This window comes from Bombus flavifrons, chromosome 9 (assembly GCF_040668555.2).
Source record: "Bombus flavifrons isolate JBK064 chromosome 9, iyBomFlav1_principal, whole genome shotgun sequence".
In the NCBI taxonomy this organism is placed as follows: Eukaryota; Metazoa; Arthropoda; class Insecta; order Hymenoptera; family Apidae; genus Bombus; species Bombus flavifrons.
In genome coordinates, this window is record NC_138450.1 from 552852 (window position 1) to 567756 (window position 14905).

General features: G+C 32.5%; 1 protein-coding gene across 7 annotated transcripts; it reads right to left on the reverse strand.

Annotated features, from left to right (window-relative positions):
* Positions 1 to 303: 303 nt before the first annotated feature.
* Positions 304 to 14744, reverse strand: BuGZ (Bub3 interacting GLEBS and Zinc finger domain protein). 7 transcript variants are annotated; one of them, XM_069120201.1, is made up of 8 exons: positions 14534 to 14743; positions 13122 to 13248; positions 12654 to 13018; positions 12124 to 12457; positions 11650 to 12049; positions 10591 to 10669; positions 6505 to 6806; positions 304 to 2875 (listed from the first exon to the last, which is right to left on the reverse strand). In XM_069120201.1, exons 1-6 carry the CDS (start codon positions 14572 to 14574, stop codon positions 10647 to 10649), a joined length of 1290 nt encoding a protein of 429 aa, XP_068976302.1. In that variant the 5' UTR covers positions 14575 to 14743; the 3' UTR covers positions 304 to 2875; positions 6505 to 6806; positions 10591 to 10646. The 7 variants fall into 7 exon arrangements, with proteins under 7 accessions (XP_068976302.1, XP_068976299.1, XP_068976301.1 ...); XM_069120198.1 differs by lacking the exon at positions 10591 to 10669 and having other exon boundaries at positions 304 to 2508; positions 2773 to 2875; positions 14534 to 14740; XM_069120200.1 differs by lacking the exon at positions 10591 to 10669 and having other exon boundaries at positions 6505 to 10288; positions 14534 to 14744.
* Between the last annotated feature and the right edge of the window lie 161 nt (positions 14745 to 14905).

Genomic DNA, 14905 nt, shown 5'->3' on the forward strand with positions numbered 1-14905 from the left:
AAACCTCTGGTTTCACACACCAGATATGTGTATCGCGATACATACATATGGACATACATGTACTCCGATGGAAACGTTCACACGACGATTCTCCTAAGATGCAATATCGCGATACTCATTTCGTGTATCTTGGCAACGATACTTTTCGTACGAAGGCGGCAGACAAAACATCGCTATACATGATATATCACGATACACGTATCTCTCTGTGAAACCGGCCTAAAAGCAATTTAGCAAATTTGTCGAAACTTTTTGAAGAGTAACGAAAAGTACGATGATCTCATTCGTGATACCGCGCGATCATTGTGTTATCAAACAATTATCATTTATTGATTATTTCAACGAGATACAGGTGTACGTATCACCTATTGCTCTCTATAGTCCTTTGACAACAATTGTCCATTCTACTCAGGCGCAGTCAGCTGAAAACAACAAGGCTGTAGAAGAGTAGAAACTACTGCTAATTTCTGTAAGCGGTCCGTGCAGGAATAAAGTGCAACCTAAAATTCGATTTCGATATTTGCATCGTACAAATCGTATAGTGATAAACAAATTTTAAAGTAAACAAATACAAATAGATTCAAATAATAATCAACTGAATCGCAGATTTAACCTAATTTTCTATAAATTGCGGTTCAACTGAATTTTGTATCGTGTAAAAGAGACTTATACATTGTCACTTGACCATCAAATCCGCATACAATAAACTACTTAATGAAGAGACAAAATCTAGAAACGATAGATACACACAGAAAATATAAGGAAATTATATTATGGTGAAGTGGAAGGTCGGTAATTCTAATATCGTTTTAAAGGTAGCACTTAATTTCCGGTGCTTCGAGCCGCTCTATAAAGATATTAGAATGACAAAGAGCCACCGTGTTACCGGTTCTTCGAGCAAAGCGATCCCCACGAGCGAATCGTGCATCCGCTGTCACCAAGTGGAAAGACATTATTAGCGTAAAAAGGAACAGGATGATGAAGGATTCTTGCGCAACGTAAGATACAGGTGTATCGATATACACACAGAGCCAGCTAAGCATTCTACGAACGATCGAATTGTTGAACGAGAAAAAAAGAAAGGCACCGACTTTTATACCGCTTCCAGCAGCATTTGAAACGTTCCAGAGTAAATTATTACATTACAAGTGTCGCCTCAATTGGCAAAATTCTGAAGGCTACTTGACGAAAATAATAAATTTGAAATAATAATAATAATAATAATAATAATAATAGTAATAGTGATTGATGATGATGATGATGATGATGATGATGATGATGATGATGATGATGATGATGATGATGATGATGATGATGATAATGATGATGAGGAGGAGGAGGATGATGATAATAATAATAACAATAACAACAACAACAACAACAACGACAATAATAATAAAACAAAATAAAGGTCAGGAACGAAAAAGTTGTTTTATTGGCAAAAAACTTCGGAAGAATTTTCTCGTTCCAACATTTCGAACGATCGAGTCAGTTAACACGATTTACCCACGACTCATTATCGATTACAATTGATATTGTTTCTCGGTCCAGCCACGCGTCCACGCAGCCAAGGTTATGATAGTTCCCAATCTATTTTATCTCTAATTTACCAATTGCATTTTGCAAACTAAACTTTACTTTCGAACAAGTGATCGTTTAAAAAAATATGATCGATGTAACGTATATAGGATTAACTATCGATTCAACGACAAAATATTGAATAACATACAGAAAAATATTTCAAAATTCTAATTAATATAATTGGGAATAAAACAAGTACCTCGACTTTAGGACGGTAGGTCCAAACAATCGCCTGCCTTCAGGCAAGGGACCCATAAGGTCCAACAGCGGTCAGAGCTGTGATTGGTTGAAACAATATGTGGCTATCGCCCGCCATTCTGGGACAAAATTTATCAATGTACCTCTTCTATCATTTTTATCTTTTTACCTAGAACTGGTATTGTACAATGAGAGGAAAATATAAATGAAGTGAAATACATACGTAGAGTGAACCGTTTCGTCTATGTACATGTACGTAATAAGATAGTAATAAAAAACGACAATAAGAAATAATATACGCGTGCATGTATTAAAATCAGTTACATATGCGATACACGTATTAAGTATATTTTCGTTCTGGCGGAAAGAGAAATATGTTGAAAGAAAATAGTTCCCAGAATGACAGACTATACCCAATCTTTCGAACTTTCCACAGAACGTCTTTATTCGGAACAAGTTGATAATGTGACACTCAATAAATAACAGAACTTCTACATGTCCAATTCTGTCGTCAGATTGTCCTGCCGAATCTCACAATCAAAACGAAATAAAAGAAACAATGTCTGGCCGTAGTTGAACAGCCTCGAGAGACGTGAAACGATTTTCGAGGCTGGGAGTGTTTCCGCGGCACTGAATTCTATCAGCCTGTTAAAAGTAGACACGGTAGATCACCTCTGATTCCGATGAAACGACAGCAGAGTGGAAAGACACGATTCGGAAAGACAACCCCTGAAAATGAAGTATATTCATAACGATGCGTAGTTGTTTTAGGTACGTACACGTGTTGTACGGCGCGGTATGCTGTTTCATAATTTTTCTCGAAGTAATGATAGAAGTCGAGAGAAAGAATAGACAAACAGGGTGCCTACTGAGGTGATGAACCTTTAGGAAGTGAAAAAAGTGATTTAGACGAATTCGTATTTTCACAGTCAAACCAACTGAATTACAATTAACTTTGTACAATAATTCATAACTCTATTATCGTCAACATACAGTAAGGAGAAAATATCTCCCCCATGGCTTTAGTTTGCAGCCTCCTCTTGCACCGTCTTCGCCACACTTTCGTAATACGTTTACGTGCCCGATTTCCGTTTCTCTGAAAGCATGAAACGTATAAAAAGTTCAAGCTGTGGCGATTAAAATCTTCGTAAATAAAGATCCAATCACCGCCAACCTACGATACTATCTAATTCCACAAATAACATATTTTTCCTTTTTCTCGTCTCATAATTTATCGCAAGTTATCGTTATTAAGATTGTAATATACTAACTTAAATATATCTACAATGGTTTTGCATAAAGATGGTTTCGTTTTCCTATCAATAGACACCCTGAAGAAATAATAAAATGATAAAAGAGAAAATAAAGAAATAATAATAATAATAATAATAATAATAATAGTAATAATGTGGAAGAGACAAAGAGAGAAAATAGGAATTTTTCCGATGAATCGAGTCTTATCCGATCGTAGAGAGTTTGTTGTTTAGAACGAAACTCAACACTAATATGTTTGATTACTAATATATATACCTGCTGAATCACTGAAATCACTGTTTCTATACACATATGTATAAATAACAATGTCGAAACAACTATAAATACTCGACGATCGGAACATCGGTAATTTGACTTAGGGTAAAGTAAAGAAAAACCGGTGTGAGTCGAGTGTAGAGAGAGCTGATATCGGTTTTCCTGAGCACCCTCCGTACTTACCACTCACTCATGTGTTGCCAACACGTTCCTTGCAAAGGAAGAGGGCTTCACAGATCGAATCGATCACTTCTACTTCTTGTCGGGACCAACAAATTACAATCATAATTTAAACATTATCATAATTTAAATTGCACAAACTTCGAGAAATAATCATCCCGTAATATTACTTGCTAATTACTTCATGTACTTCATGTAGTAAGTTACGTCATGAATATGTTAGCCAGTCACTTATAATTCTATTCTAAATGAAACCAAAATGACAGAAGCAAATATTTTACATCTGAATAACGATCAACTTTTTATTATTTCGTTTTCTTCTCAACATGCAAACGTCACAATGCAATAATATCTCATTACGGTTTCTTCGATCATATCTCGTAATTCAATTCATATAATCAATTTCGGATTTCTATAACGGAACAATTTAAAAGTAATATCATCAAGTCGTCGAACTTTATTTCGGTAAAAAATTTACGCATGACTTTATAAAGAATCAAAAATATTTTCTGTAATATGGAAACAGTATACTGTTTCTATGTATGTTAACAAATGAAATAATGAAATATAAACCGGAAAGAAAAAATTGATTTTATTACCACGGATTCGAAATATATAATTTCATTTTGTCATATTTTTCGCCTCTTGAAAGGGAGAAAATTTAAGTAATAAAATATTAAATTATACGTTATTTTTGTAAAAGATGAAAACAAATGAATTTATCTGAAGTTTCCAGATAGAATTACACATTATTTATACAAGGTAAAATTATTTGTTTAATTAACGTTAGAATATGTAAACAAGAATTCATTTTAATTTTAATTTCTACTTCTGTAACAACTTTTACAAAAAGATAAGAGAAAATAACTCGTTAGGTATAAGAAATGATTTAATAAATCAAAAATAAAACCATAAAAGATGATTGAATTTTGTTCAAAAATGTGTAAAAATGTGTAGAGATAGATATCTATATATAAAAATATAAAAAGTTAACCGCGTTGATTCTTAAAATATTTGCTTCTATCTTTGCTGATTCTCTGAGAAAACAATTCAGATCTCTGGTTTGCACAAACAAATATTGCAACAACCTTTGTTTAAACCCAATCTTCCAAGATTTCAACTATTAATTTCTGGATTACATATTATTTTGAAACAAATAAATATTTAAATAAATTTTTGCTTTTTGCTATTTTAAAATATCAAGGTACACATACTTAAAACAACTATTAGTTTTGTGCACTTTTTCATATTAGAAATAAATTATTTTCTTAAGTTATTATTTTTATTTAAATATTACGATAGAAATGCAACTGATTTTAAAATGTTATTCTTTCGTTATTATTCAGTATCTAAATCAACTTGTATCTTTTCATTACCTTTACAAATATACAAGTAAAAAGATATAGCAGTGTTTTGAAAAAATACTAATAATTCTTTGAAATCTCGAGAAAAAGATTTTAAACAAAATTTTATAGTTATAGTTGCTCCCTCATCTCGGTCAATCTAGTATATAAATATTTTTTATGTAGTTAATAACAATGGAAATATTTAAAATATGCAAGCTAGATGATACAGTGGCATACGCACATATATGCATATGTTGCCAAATATTACGAAAATCTACATATCCTTCTCGTGAAAATAAAATATCTTATGAAAATTCACTATTATAAGTAAACAGAACACGAAAGAAACGAATAAAGACATCATAAAAAAATGTAAACAAAGAATATATGAATGAACTTATGTCGAAAAAGTAAATCGATTCGATCTGGGGCGTTAACAAAATAAAAGTTGTGATAAACTAACCTGAGGCGACAGAATATTCACACTGCGGCTTGTATCTTCTAATATTCTTGAAACACGGAAATCAAATAAGACGATTGATGTGTTACAAAGCATATAGAAATCAAGAGCTGTACACGGTTAGTGTGTGTGTGTGTGTGTGTGTGTTTACATACATATACATATATGTACATATATGATCATACATGTACATATATGAACATATATGTACATATATGATCATACATGTACATATATGAACATATATGTACATAATACACACTTAGTAAAACGGATAAAATTGGATTTTGGTTAAAAAAAAAAATGGATTGCAATATTTGAGTCAAACAATCTTTCTCCCTCTTTCTCTCTCCCTCCCTACCTCCCTCTCTCTCTCTCTCTCCCTCTCTCTCTCTCTCTCTCTTTCTCTCTCTCCCTCTCGCACGCATACACACACACGCGCGAACTCTCTTTCTCACTTTCTCTCTGTCTCCCCCCTTTTCTCAGCTGCAGTGTGAAACGCCACCTTTCCGCGATCGCGTCTCTCCAAGAGAACACTGGTGCAGAGGCTGAGAAACAGCGCGTGGAAACGGTCTACCGTAAAATAAAAAGACTGCCGAAATTCTTATAGAAGTTCGTTCTACTTAGACGAATCAGCTGAAAGCCTACACACCTTCCAGAACTGATTTCACAATCGCGTATTGCGATCGCGATGAGCAACGTAAAATTCCTTATACGTGACTTTGCAACGATAAAGTTTCTGTATTAGTAGCGTACGAGTTTTCTACGCAGAAGCTTTCGTGCTCATACAGCCATTAACAACATTATACCACCCCATCCTTTTCAATAACTACAATTTCAATACCAGGTACTCAGATAATGTAACAACAAGTATCCATAAAAAGGGTAATCCGAAGGATCAAACATTTGATGCCTTCTAGACAAACAACAAAATTATTTTCATTATAGAAAAAAAGAGTAGATGTCGTTGCTCACCTGAGATTTTAAACTCCTTCGGGAAGAAATTAGGACGTTGCGCAGATATCACGCGCACGACCACGCACCATGTATAAAAGTTAAAAAGATTTGTTATTTGATAGCTTTTTACTGGCAGAGAAAGTCTGGAAAAAGAACGACTGACCGTTTCCACTGCACCTGGTAAACCCTCTCAGGCACTGACGTGATGTGGTTTATAATGATATTAGAAAAAAAAACAAAGATTTTGCTAACTTCGTGTAAACTTCGTAGGAGGGGATGCGTCAAGTGCAGCCGCGGCCGATCAACGAAGTGTGCCCACGTGAGCTAACGTGTTTTACGCGTGCTTGTCTCTTCTTCTCAGTCAGGTCCGGACCCTAATAAAATTTAGGGGCGGGCCCAGAGCACGAAGTGCAATGGCGGAGTGGGCCCGTCCATAGGAGGTGATCATCTGAAGCGTGGATGCATCATCGGAGCTAACATTGGTGCACCAGGAAACCCCATTGGAGCTGCGAATGCCGGATGCATCGCTCCTGGCGGCAAAGCTCCGATCATTCCTGTAAACGACAATTTCATCGTCAATTTTATATATCCCTGATAATTCTATCATTTCTCTCTGCCATTCCTTTTTTTACATCTCTTATATCACAGGTTTTCAACAATCTGTAAAAATCTTCTTATGATACTTACGTCGGGAGAATACTCGTCAAACATAAATAAAATGAAATTACATGTGTGTCTGTGTATCTATGCGTAAGCGCACGCGCATGCGCGTATGTTACGAACGCACCATTCTTCTCCTCTCTTTATACTCCATCTTCCTTCTCAAATTCGGTTAAAATTTTATATTTATTTCTAGAGATTTCTTTTTAGAGATCACGCCTCGTCATTCGGTAGAAAAGTATATCTCGCAAGATAGTTACGAAATTTGTAAAAATACTTTCAAATTTAACCATCGATTTATTAACGTTATCTTTTTTCAATAAAAATTATATATATATATATATTAATTACGATACGTTCTAATCTTATTTCTTTCAATGCATTTTGAATTAATCTGGAAGAATTGTTATCTTTCTGGACGGAAAGTTGTCTGACAGCCGGTCGATAGCACTTCCTCGCACAACATTCGCAAACAAATTTCTTAATAAATCAAAAGATTTCGACGATAAATTCAAATTTAGGTTAAATTGTTAGACAAATTTTTAAAATAGAACCCAAGGTAAAACAAACAGAAAAAGAGTTCAAAATACCAAGTGGTATTGTCCTTGAATTAACTTGTATTTGTCCGATACGTACTCTTTTGCAAAATGATCAAATCATATAGTCTCAAGTTTTCTAGAACTACATTATATACCCAGAAGGATTTATTATTTGCAGCACACCTACGTCTATCTAACATTTTATCAATGCAAATGGTCAAACTATATGAGGAATCGAGCTCAGCATGCAATGTGCCGCATATGCAATACAAGTCATAACAAAATCCTAAAAGTGATACCACGTAAAACCTCACACCATAAACGAGAAGTTTCACTTGACGATTACAGTTTTCATAATTTAAGCGAATCGCTCGGCTGCCAGCCGAACTTTCAAGCCACTAGATATGATAAAAAAACATCTACGAATAAATACAGGATGATAAAATAGATATTAAACGATAATTTTTCTTTTCTACAGTAATTTTAAGTATGACTTTTATTAATTTCAAAGAATTGTAATAATGTGAATGCATGTTGTATATTTTACTTTGTATATTTTATATATATATAGGGTGACTACAAATCTCTGCCATTTGAAATAACAGCCAAACGGTAGATGACATGAAAAGATGTAAATTTTTTGTATTGTTTTTCACATGGGTTATGACGATTTAAATAAACAAGTTTTCGTTTAAAATTTCCAAAATTATTTTAAGGACATTTTGCATTTTTTAAATGGGATGTCATACTTCTGTTTTTATATGATAAAAGAGTAAAACACAATGAATTCAAAACGCTACTTTCAAATGACCTTGAATGAATGTAAGGTCGTAATAGAGAAAATGTTGGAACAGACAAGGATAGAGTTTTTTTTATCTTTTACTCCCTTTGTTTGCATTGTACGTTCAAAATTTGCACATCACTTATTAAATACAGCAGTATTATGTTTGAAAACGAAAAGCAACTATTTATGTTGGATACATTTATTCCAACACGTGGAAAATCATTTACTTTAAGCGAAAGTAACTACAAACTGGTCCAAAGATTTTTACAATAATTTCCAATCTGTTGTGACAACTTTCGTTACATTCGCATCGCTTTAAAATTATGAATCTAGCTACACAAGTTCCCAAGCTGTGGACTGAATCTAATAGAACACAATAATTGGCCTGCGAGATGACCGGTCTTAGTACCTTAGATTTTTTTTTGTGAGAATATATTGTGGATACATGAAAAATATGAAGAGTCGAATTACGGGTGCGTGTGCAAATATGTCACAACAAATAGTTATTCTTGCGCAGAAACAAAGTAAATAAAAAGTAAAACTTGTCCGTTTCTACAGTATCATCTCTATTGTGACTTTCCATTGATTCAAAACCACATGAAAGCGTTTTGAATTTGACTTTTGCTCTTTTATCGTGTGGCATATGACGGTCCATTTAAAAGATGCAGAACGAGCTCCAAATAACCTTGAAAACTTTAAACGAAAAATTTATTATATACATCATAATCTACGAAAAAGGAACAATAAAAAAACGTTCTTACATTTTTTTGTATATTTCGTAGACACCCTGTACATAATAAGTCTTTTTGTATTATTCAAATTCAAATTTCTATTTTTCAGAAATTTGTTTTGCTTATAATTTCATTCTAATCAACAGTATTCACTCTTACGTGATATAACTCCCAAAAAATTGAAATCCCCTTATTCGTCAATTAAATTAGACTGTCTCATCGTCGTCTATCATTTGATATACGTATAAGAAACAGCTGCATTTAGGTTTATGTACGAGTTATACTTTTGTACATATTGGATAACGTGAAATTATTTACTTACTGTAACTTGACTTGAAATATCTAAGATCATCTGTGTGACACAAAAGGTAGGCTATGGTGTGAGGGAGATACATTACGTTCGTTCTTGTTGCGTCTCTTTTCTATTATAATACACGCAACAACAACAAAAACAGTGACAATAACAAATGATCCCTTCCTTCATCTTTTTTTGTTGTAATATACTTCATATATATTTCATCTAAAAAATTTGTTTAAAAAGGTAAGAGAAGTTTTTGTGAAAAACGATATAGAAGAACAAATTTGTTGATATCAACAATGCTGATATAATAATAAATAATATAGAACCATCGAAGTAGCAATTCATATTTTACTTTTAATCTGAAACTAAAAAAATTTGAAGCCCTTGAAGAAATATAAAGAAGGAAGGAATAGTTATCATCAAAATTATGCATCAGCTTTTTGTTTTTTCTGCTTTTTCCCCCTTTCTTGTTTTCCTTATCTTTTACTTAGAATAACAACTTCGAACGACTGTCAGTACCGTGCCCAAAAAGCGGGTTTTTCACTACTATATCACAACACCAGGATTTCATATATAAACATGAGAAGGTAGGATGATAAAACACGGTTGGCGAGATAATGGCAAGTGAGTCCTAAGAAGAATATGGTTAAGTCGAGATAGTGAATAATGAAGCTAGTGGAACAGAAAAGAAAAAAAAATTGTATGTACGATGAACCAGCCGAGCGGCCGAAAATCGAATTAATTTCACATTGCTTTTACCGATCGATGAATATATATGTATATATATAACGCGTATTTCTCTATCGTAGTTGAAAAGCAGGCATATGTATATGTATGTATATTATACACATATGCCTGCTTTTAACCATAAATCTAGTGTGATCGTGCTTCTGATACCGAGTACACTAGTTTCAAGAAGAGGCATTTCACGTCCAAATAGTCGTGTGTCCAAAATTAAAGTGTTGCTGTCCGGCGTTGAAGGAATCAGAACAGATGCAATATCGTTGGCCGCTCGACCCACCTGCCCAGTGACAATAATATAAATATACAGAAATATATATATAGATATATTAATGTGACAATGATGACAATAATAATAACAATAATAATATTAATTAATAAGAATAATAAAAAATATAATGATGTATATATAGATATATATAAAGAGAAATAGATAATACATATATATTATATATATGTGAATATAAGTATATATCATATATATTATATATATCTGTGTGTGTATACATATATATATGTATACACAGATAAATAAATAGATAGATATGCCAGTTCACTGCATGCTAATTGCTAAGGACCAACCTTGTTGCGTTTGTATAATACACGGTTTTAGTAACCAGACTGGGTTCGTTCAACACTCACCAAGGAGTGACTGGGCGCCCTGCAAACGCACCGTTAAAACATAAACGTACAAGACACGCTGTCGTTGATTTTGGCATACGGATGAATTCTAAACATGCTAATATCAGAACGATCATATTTAATTTCTCCTCTTTTTTCCTTTAATGTTCTTGTGTTTAATATATTTTTTGTATACCTGATAAAAATTGTCCCCCTTCCCCAACACTATTTTTTGTCTTCTGTGACTCTCATTCATCTATAACACATTCTTAACCGTCGGGCAAGTTTAATTTTTTGTTGGGAACAGAGGGTAAGGGCTGCATAGTAATGGATGATGTGCAAAGGTATATTATACTGCATGTCAGAGGAAAACATTTTGTCTTAATGATCTATGTATATGTCTACTAAATGCAACCTCCAGCTTTTGGGCAAATTTATTGTCTGAATAAAAATTTATTGTCTTATACCATTAATTAAAAAACATTTAGTGTTTCCTATATTAGTGCTAATATGATCATTTTATAGCACAAACAAGAAAGTTATTGGCTTAAGCTGTTTAGTAAAATCTGCTATATATTTGTAACTAAGAATATATATTGTATATATATATATGTATTCCATAAGATGTATATGCAATACATTAGGTACTCTTGATATGTTAATCCTATTTCATCTATACATAGATATTTATAAATGAATATGTTTTACCTCAAATACTTTAAATATGGTTCCACACCATTTTTGAAGAAGTAAATATCGAAGTGTTGAAGAAATATTAATTTATGTTAAAAACTATTATGGAAAAAGAAATAATTTTTTATCTTAACTTCACTTAATGTAGTGCGATAAAATTGCATTGGACAATTACTCAATACATCTCCAATAATTCTAAATATGATACTGGAAAGGACACATAAAAATAATTTGGTACAAATTTGATAATATTTACGTAGATTAATGAATATCGATGAGGTGCTCTCGTTGAAATAGAGATGAGTATTTAAAATTATAGAGACTTACCTGGTGGTAGGCCCATGGGGGGCGGTCGCATCATGTTACCTCCATGAATCAGAGCTGGTGCAGCTAGGGTCATAGTGGGCCGCATAAGCGGTGCCATCAGTGCAACGGAACTAACAGGCATTGCTGCCGATGCAGGAACCATTACTGCTTGTGGAGGTCGCTGAAATCTCTGCTGTTGCTGCTGAAGTGCATTTAATGCCGCTTGTTGTCGTTGTTGCTGATCCTGAAATGCAGCAGCTGCATTAGCAACAGCAGCTTGTTGTTGCTGTTGCTGCTGTTGTTGTTGCTGCTGCTGCTGTTGTAATGCAGCAGCTTGCTGATTGGCATCAGCAGTTTGCACAGTTCGAGTTTCTTGCGTTTGTCGCCGCTGGTATTTTGGAAGTCTTGCTCTAATTTCCTCCTATAACATATAATTTTTGTTCTCGCTTTCTATATTTACTATTAGCATATAAGTAATAAAAATAATCAACATACTAGGCTGAGATCTTCTGGCGGATGAATGATTTTAATGGCAGCACTAGTAGTGGCTATAAGATTTACTTTTTGATCACTACCAATATTATTGTTAGTAGTGGTACTACTGTCTGTATTACTATATGCAGGGAATGTTGGCTTCACAGGTCCTATAGATCCACCAGCCACTGACGTAATTGGTTTAAAATCTGTACCCAAAGGAGAAGTCACAGATGTAGACGCAGTTGTTGAAACAGCTGCAGCACTTGGAAATAATGGTCGTGTTGGTGGTATGGATGCACCAGATACTGGTGGTTGTATACCTGGAGGCATACCCGGCATTCCAGGCATCATACTATAAAAAAAAGAAAAAATTTATTATTATTATTATTATTATTATTATTATTTATTTATTTATTTTTATTTATTCTTTTTTATATATATGAATTTAAAAACTTTAGATTGTATTTACCTAACTTGTATTAAATTAATATCAGATATTTAACTCTTCTTTCGCGTTGTCTGGTTTTAAAAAAATAAGTTATACATACCCAGGACCCATGAAAGGTGGACCTACAGGACCCATAGGTCCCATCATATGATGCATGGGTGGTGGGAACGATCCCATTGGTGGCATACCAGGATGAGCTGCCATACCTGGCATTACACCTGGCATCATGTTGGAACCTGTAGGCATTGCTCCTGGTGCAGAACCTAATAAACCTTCTGGTTTTGCTTTTTTTCGAACTGGTTCATCCTCGCCAGAACTTGGTGAACCAGGTCTACCTCCATTTCTTTGTCTTTCATGCTCTTTTGCATCGCTTGCTGGTATGCCTTCCATACCATAAATTTCTATTTCAATATTGCTTCGATTCGGCAAAGAATTAGGTACCTTGTCTATCGCTTCTTTATGTACCTAAAAAATTGGGACAATATTGTAATCTTTTAGTATCTATGTACCTTCAAATTTTTAAATTATATAACAATATATTCATGTATTATATAGCTAATAACATTACCTGCATACAATGTATACTAAGTCCTGGTCCCGTATAAAGCTTCTTATGACATATGTGGCATTTGAAATGTTTTGCTTTCTGGTGTTGTATAAGAATCTTTTCATCTTCAAATTCTCTATTACAATACCTTAATAAATTTGTTAAGTACAATATGAAAGTATAAAAATAAAAAGATATCACTCAATAACCTGGATAATTAACATAGATGTATTCAAAATACATATCTGTTGCATATTTTTATATCAACCATTTTTAACTCATCTATAAGATTGATACAAATGTAATAATTTATAACAATAAAAATAATATAATTTGCCATGTGTTTAAACATATGCGCATGTCTGACATTAGTATTAATTAAATGCTACATAGTAATAAAATGAAAAAAAAATTTGGACTGATATATTTTTAAGTCTTCAATAATTTAATTTGTATGGAATTATGTAGTAAATATGAGTTATTTATGAAGCTATAAATTTTATTATTTCTCATATAATCCTCCAATTTAATTTAATAATTCAATGAAGATCAGGAAATAATTTTTTTTGTACTTTTATAATAACATCTTAGAAGGTTAATTCTCTTTAAACAAGATATAACATAGGATTATATATAGGGTATATAAAAAATGAACGATGTAATTAACACTGTTAATTCATTATAGTTAGCTTCAAATCAAAATTTTGTTTCAATGATTAAAAAAAGATATTTATATATATATAGATAATTATTACATATAATCTTCCAGAAACGTATCAAACATAACACAGGAATATATAATAAAATATTTGTATATAAATGTTGATTTTTAAATTAATTCTTTTTATTGTATTTGATGGGATGAACATAATCGAAATAATATAAAAATAACTTTTTAATTTTAAATCTTTCATTACTCAAATTCTCTTAAAAAATAAAAATAAATATTTGAACATTATTTCATAGTAGCAATTAAAAATGTATATCTTTTCTTTTACTTTACTAAATAATATAGCAACTCGTCCAAAATAAGATATCAGAAGGAGCATTTGTGAAATTTTTCTCAACAAAATACTTTACTAATATGAAATTGAACAATCTATCATATTTCGTATATATAAATACCTTCACAATTACGAAAAAAATATAGTCAAATATAGTTACTAACGAAATATCGATTTCTCACGTATTCAGCCACTTTAACTCGTCACAGGCTTTTACTGAGTGGGTTAAAAATGTTCTACGATAAATTAGCTACTTTCGAATTTCAAACTAAGATGTAGCAATAAGATATGATACAAACATTAGTAGAATATTAGAATACTTAAATTCATACGATTAATAAGAATAATGTAATTGTAATTTTGATTTATGATCTAAAAATATAGTTACGTAAAATATCCTCTAATAAAGGATATTTTAAAAAAGGATACCAGCACCAGGGTCTTGATTGCTTCTTCTTTTTGCGTCCCATATTCTCTTATCAACTTTTACCAATTAAAAATTAATAAAAATATGCCACTAATGTTTTACGCCCACGTAGTAAGAATTCAACTCGCAAAGTAACTGCAGTGCACACACACGACGTAAAAATCGACGATGTAAAATGGCGACTGCATCTTTTCCGTATTTGACGGAAGGAACTATAACCAATAGTATTACTTAAAAATTACTAGTTTATACGACTAAATTTTCCCTAACGATATTCTAGGTGAACATGCTTGAACAGAGAGGAAATTTTTTTTCTGGTTTGAATAAGAGCAATCACGAGCATACTATAGTACTAAACTACTAAAGTATTTATG

Excerpts from the sequence above, each read along its gene's own strand:
- BuGZ (XM_069120199.1), bottom strand. The coding sequence starts at position 14,574 with ATGGGACGCAAAAAGAAGAAGCAATCAAGACCCTGGTGCTG. Across the intron at positions 13,249-14,533 it reads CAATCAAGACCCTGGTGCTG|GTATTGTAATAGAGAATTTG; the intron begins GTATCCTTTTTT and ends AAATTTATTAAG. Across the intron at positions 13,019-13,121 it reads TTAGTATACATTGTATGCAG|GTACATAAAGAAGCGATAGA; the intron begins GTAATGTTATTA and ends CCAATTTTTTAG.